At 37.1% G+C, this 6,168-nt stretch overlaps 1 protein-coding gene across 2 annotated transcripts; it reads left to right on the top strand.

Moving 5' to 3' along the window:
* Positions 1–1,012: 1,012 nt before the first annotated feature.
* Positions 1,013–5,895, top strand: LOC114746010 (zinc finger protein CONSTANS-LIKE 9-like). Of its 2 annotated transcripts, none has more exons than XM_028934188.1 (4): positions 1,013–1,328; positions 3,435–3,941; positions 4,774–4,926; positions 5,481–5,895. In XM_028934188.1, the coding sequence occupies exons 1-4, from the start codon at positions 1,224–1,226 to the stop codon at positions 5,568–5,570; spliced, it is 855 nt and encodes a 284-aa protein (XP_028790021.1). In that variant the 5' UTR covers positions 1,013–1,223; the 3' UTR covers positions 5,571–5,895. The 2 variants fall into 2 exon arrangements, with proteins under 2 accessions (XP_028790021.1, XP_028790022.1); XM_028934189.1 differs by lacking the exon at positions 1,013–1,328 and adding an exon at positions 1,358–2,133.
* Positions 5,896–6,168: the final 273 nt, after the last annotated feature.

Raw genomic sequence — 6,168 nt, 5'->3', positions numbered from 1 at the left:
TCACTTAGTGGGCTTGGGTCACTCTCTCCTCCATCCAACCTAATAGGAAGAGAGCAGAAAAAGGGGGGAAAAAACAAGAAGAGAGAAAGTCAGGTTTTTCTTTTACTTTTCCAAAACACTTTTTCCTTTTTTCATAAACTTCTATTTATATACTGCTAGTGTATTACTCTTCCGGTCCTTATTATAAGACCCCATTTGACTTTTTATTTGGTCCTAATTATAAGACCCCAATCCATTTTGTCTCTTATATTTATGCATTTTTTTCCAAGATAATCCTTCTAATAATGATAGTTTTAGTCAATATACTTAATTAGCAAGGATATTTTAGGAATGACAACACTTATTTATTATAAATAACCAACTTAACTTACTTTCTTAATCTTCTCAAATAAGTCAATTGGGTCTTATAATTAGGACCGGAAGAGTATTATATTATAAATAATTAAATATAAATGATAAAAAATGATTGCAAGAATAAAAAAAATACCAGTAAAAGGAGAAGGCCAAAAAGGGCAAGGAAGTGAAGCGCCGTACGCGCGCGGGCGTGACGGAGAACTGACGGAGCTTCGGAGGATAGGTGCCTACTTTAACTGTAGTGTTTGCGCATAGTAATGGGTGACTGACGACCGTCACAGTCCAACCCACCACTGCATCGCTTGATTCAATTCATCATCTCGGCTGCCATTTGCAATTACAATAATGCAATATTACTACCACTAGCTACTAGTTTCAAATTTTATTTTATTGGTCCTTCCAGAACTATGAAATAAAATAAGAGGGCCAAGCTCATTTTTGGAAGAGCATTAGCAGGGGACATGGGGACACTGCCATTATAAAATGATGGTGTCCTTTTCTCATTTTTGTTTTTTGTTTTTATTTAATATATATACTTTCTTACATCATCTTTCCTTTAAGTCCTATTCTGTCCTCTAATTACTCCCCCTATTTCCCTCCCTACCATTTTTTTAGTTGATGTATATTTATATCTCTTGCCTTTCCTCCTTCTCCCTAAATATCATCTTCATTCTCTTTAGCCAACCATTACCCCTTCCCTACCCTCCTCCTGCCTTCTCTCTCTGTCCTCTCCCTCTCTGTTTGTTTTCCCTATCACTGCTTGTTATTGTTGCTGCTCTGCTTTTACTCGGGTTTTCTGGGGAGCTTATTTCTCTGTTTCTTGTTGAACCTCTGAGTTTAGCTTTCTAAAGTGTGTTTGTATTGGAGAAATGTATGCAGAGACGGGCCTCCTGTTCCCGTATTTCCAGAATTTCTCCCAAGAACTTCAACAACTTGAGGAGTACTGCAAAATCCACAAGTCCAATGCTTCTGTGGTACTCTCCCCTGTCATATCTTACAAACTTTAGCTTATCTTGCTTCCTCGGTTTTCTCCAGCTTCTCCCTTCATCCGTGCTTCGTTGATCTGCATTTGGTTCATGCCTTCTTGCTTGTTATTTTTGGAAAAACATTAAAGCCTGTTTTTTTTCCTCCCCTGCTTTCTGCTCTTCTGTGGAGCAAATGAGGAAAACTAAAGTGCAACACTCTGTTTTCTAGAATTAGTTAAATATGTTATTTAGCAAGTTAAAGTTTCTCACTCGATTGATGATATGAAAGAGGAGAAGCAAAATGTTACCTTGATGCTTTTGCTTTTACTCTCCTCGGGAATTCATACCTTTTTCCCCTCAAACTTTCATTTTGGACTGCTTTCTCATGACACAAACGGAACCAGCTGGAGTTTGCTTTATAAACTGGATCTGTAAAAGCTATGGGACAAGAGATATAAAAAAAGGAAGAAGATAGTATTAGTGGAAAATATTTCCCTTGTGTTAGTTCCGTGTTCTATAATGTTTCTCCCATTTTTTTTCAAAAAAATTCTGGTGAGACTTCTTAGTGGGGTTTGTCTTTTTGTGTCGCACTGAGGGAGATTAAAGAGCAAAAGTTCTTTATATTCTTTATTTCTTTACAGTAAAAAGAAGTTAGGGGAAAGGAGGTGATCAATGCTCAACTTAATCATTCCTTTATGGTCTTGTCGGGCACTAAATTTAGTTTGACAAAGCAGAAAATCATGCTGTATTGAATCTATTTCTACTCTTGCTATGGCTTGCTGTATTGATGATTAAAACAAAGTGCTTTTTTAAGGTAAGGAACTCTTGCAATTAGGGTTGGTGCATTAGACTAATCAAAACCTGACTTGTACGCTGATTTCCTTCATTGAATTGTTGATGGGGTTACCAAGTTTAATTCTTTTGGGCATTCCCTGGGAAGAAAACTTTGATCCTTATTCAACGAATAGAGTCTTTGTAATTTGAATCGTTGAATGTCCCTGGACTTTTCTCTGTATATCCAGTTTGTGTGTGTGTGAGTATACCTTTCCTTCGTTCCGGGCTTCTGATATACAGTATGAATTTGGAGTTATTTAGTGGTTGATTTGTGATGACATTTAGAAAGTTCTCGCCTTTAAATTTTTAGAATAAATTACACAAATCTCCCTCAATTTTCATATGCGGAAATTTCCCTTGAGCATGGAGTTACCACAAACTTTAATCCAATTTTAGTTTCTTTTGACCAAAGGTATCCTCCATTTATTTTCTCCTAATCGGAAAAATTAGATATTTAGGTCAACAAAGGTTATTTTAGTAAAAAAAAAAAAAATTGAACTAGGTTAGAGTGACTTATCGTTTTAGGTAAGGTCTCTGTAATTTTAGCAAAATTCAAGAGAGATTTCTGTATTTTTTTAAATAATTTTTTGTTATTTAACCTGTTACATGCTCAAAGAATTTTGGGCAGTTCAGAGTTTGTACTTCAAATTCCTTAAAGCCCTTGCTAAAGTCTCTTGCTGAAAAAGTTTAGGAATAGCGTATATATGGTCCAAATCCTGTCTGCAGGTCTTGTTTAAGCAGGACGATGATGACATACAATTTGAACTTTCTTCCTGCTCAAACGAGTTCATAATTTGGGGAGTCATTGAATTGAAGAATTAGGCAGGTTTTCTCTCAAAATATTTTGGCATCGTAAGGCCAATCAACAGCCACAAGCTTAAAAGTTGAAAAAATTGGATAAATACAAGAAGTAAAACGTGCTAGTGGTTTTCATGTACTCAGACTGACGTTTATTTCAGGTAGCATAGCGATTGCAAATCACAGTCAGTCACACTGCATCTAAAATTTTCCAAGGCATATTTCTCGTCTGCTTCAGTAGTTTAGTAGTTATTATGATTATTGTCTCTTTATTGCTAATTTGTTATTGCTGCAATACTTGTATATTGTACTAGCTAAACTGATTTCTTTTTAACATCTTTTCCTTCATTTCTTTCGTTTAAGCTACTGTTCTCCATTGTTCTGCACTTAACTATACCATGTTGGGGTTTAGTCGATTCCCTTTTAACACCTTCCCACTTGTTAATTACTTTTGGTGTTTCATTCTCCTTGTGTCTATTGCAGAGTGACATTGTCAGCTCTTCTGCCATATCTGAGTATGACTGGGCAGCCGAGGGGGATCTGTTCAAGGCTCCTGAACCTATTATTGAAGAACCAGTCATGGACCTGGATCCTGTGGCAGCAGCCATCTCAATGATATCCTGCGGGGAAGATGTTGTTTCCTCACAGGGATTAGAATCCACCGACATAGATGCTCTTCAAAGCGAGCAACTTCTAAGTGAGGTATTCTATGAGTGCAAAAAGGATCTTTTGGAGAAGACTGCAATAGAGTCATCACTATGTGAGATTCTGGATATCAAGTTTCCTGTTCTCAATACAGATGAAAATAAAATTCAAGTAAACAGACAAATTCATGACGTGCCATTACCAAAAAGTGTCAGTTTGGGATGTTTGAGCTCAATGGACTGGATGCAAGGAGCTATGATCAAGCCTGCTTTTCTTGAATTCCCAGGAATAGATTTCAGTGAGGTTTATGGAATGCGGAGGGCATTTAGCGAGGGGGATATTAAGGTCAGACCAATCACCTAACTCACTTATATTTGCTCTATTCCAAGTTAAGCATTTTTTTTTTCCAGTGGATTTAAATTCTCAAAAAATTTAGCAGCATCAAGTTGCAAAGGGAATATCTTATATGAGGTTAGAAGTGGTCCATGAATTTCAGGGGAGAGAGTCGGGGGGGGGGGGTTTTGGCAAAGACGTATGAAAGAGATCTGAAAACGCTACAGATGTGGCAGCAACCGTCTGAAAGCTAGATCTTGATCCTGGATGTTATCTGAATTTTGCTTCTTTCCCAAATATTTTAGAGTAGCAGAACTAGCGGTTTAAGTAAAGATCTGATATTTCTAAATTCAATTCAGTTTTCAATTCTCATTAATAATTTGTAGACAGCATGCATGCTTTCAATTTTCTGATTAGGCATCTCTGTTACACAACTATTCACAGTATATCTAATACATGACTTGAAAAAAAAATCCATAGTTCAAAACAATTAGTTCAGCAATTCATGCTTTTGAATATAGCTCAAATCTAACGAGTACAATCATTATGAGGATCCTCTCTCCATTCAGAAACAGGAGACTCGGGGCAATCATACTTCTTTTTGTGAAACAACATTCCTTTCGACTCTAAGTTATTCCCAGAGTTTGTCCCTCCTTTGGATGGATTCCTTTCGACTCTAAGTTATTCCCAGAGTTTGTCCCTCCTTTGGATGGATAATTGACATCTATTGATTCACTTAAAGCAAAATACAACATGCCAATTCGCTTTGTGAGATCTACAGACTTGTGGCCATTTTTCCAGGATAGGGCTAGATGATTGATACCCTTTTCTTTTTTGGTGTCAGGCTCTGGGTAATGGCAATGGTAATGTGAACCTCATCCAATCTCCTCTTGAGAGGCCCCTTGTTATGAGCAACTGCACGAGTGAGGAACGCAGGGAAAAGCTCTCCAGATACAGGAACAAGAGGACAAAGAGAAATTTTGGCAGGAAAATCAAGGTAAGGGAATAATTCCGTCTTTCGAACTAAGTGAGTATTTCTTAAGAACAGGAGCACTGTAGATAATCTGGAGATTGCATTGACTGCCTTATCACTGTCTGTTTCTTCATATGATGTTACACATTCTATTTACGATCCTCATCTGAGGAAATCCACCTTGCTATTTGCTAACTTGGCAGTCAAAATGTTCTCCTATTTTTGAAAAAGACATTCCATTGTTGTGCAGCCTGTGCTGGTGGAGAACTACCATATGATGTATCATCTTAGCTCTCCTCTTCCATTAGTTTCTTGGACTTCTTGATCATGTCGTTTTGAAGTATGGATAAGGATTTTGTTTTATGAGCATAATCATCACTTTAGCTATTGAAGCTTCTGAGAGTTCTACTCTTCGATGCTGTAGTTTTATGATGAATGAAGTCAGAACCAGCTTCAGTAATCATGGCTAATCCCTCGCTATGGTTGCACTAGCTTCATTTACGCTAATTTCAGCCAATGTAAATAGACTCTGAAATCTGCTAACTAAAGTAACTTTTTTTTGCCCCCCCCCCTCTCAGTATGCTTGCCGGAAGGCTTTGGCTGATAGTCAGCCCAGAATCCGAGGAAGATTTGCAAAAACTGAGGAACCTGAGGTCAAGAGGCAATAACTTTCAACTGTTCTAGTAAAATATCCCAGTAGGAATGATGTAGTTATATCTCATCAAGCTGAAACTAGATGTGTGCTCAACAGTGATATGTGCATGGAGATGGTGGCGGAGTCTCAAAACTGGAGCAGGTATTGCTAAATAAACAAGATCCTAAGCCTAAAGCTACTTCAGAGTAGAAGACCAAGGAAATGGAATGTACTCCGCACTAGTTCATCTCTTATGTGCTGCAAAATCATCTTTTTTGTAGTCAGAAATGACCTTCTAAATTTGTAAATAGGTTTGTTAAATAAAAAGAAGGAAAAAGAGGTTGGCTCATGTTCATATATATATATATATATAATGTTTTGAAGTGAAATGCTATTTCTAAGTATTCTTCAGAAATGGATGTTGGAGCGTCATTCAAACTATATTTATTTGAGTCGAACCCTGTCACTATCCCGTATTTATAAGAGCCTAATCACACCACAAGCTCCTGTCGTTACATTAAATACAGAATAGTAAAATTTCATTTGAGAAAAATTAATTCAGGTCCCAAAGAATATCTTCATTTGATTTTGGGACAAGTGTGATTCTGCGTTTGCGTTGTTCCCTAATTATC

The sequence above is a fragment of the Neltuma alba genome, unplaced genomic scaffold (genome assembly GCF_004799145.2).
Source record: "Neltuma alba isolate B1F8T4 unplaced genomic scaffold, ASM479914v2 tig00004864_pilon, whole genome shotgun sequence".
NCBI lineage: Eukaryota > Viridiplantae > Streptophyta > Magnoliopsida > Fabales > Fabaceae > Neltuma > Neltuma alba.
The sequence above is the reverse complement of the archived record's forward strand: the minus strand, read 5'-3'. Positions and strand labels throughout refer to the sequence as shown.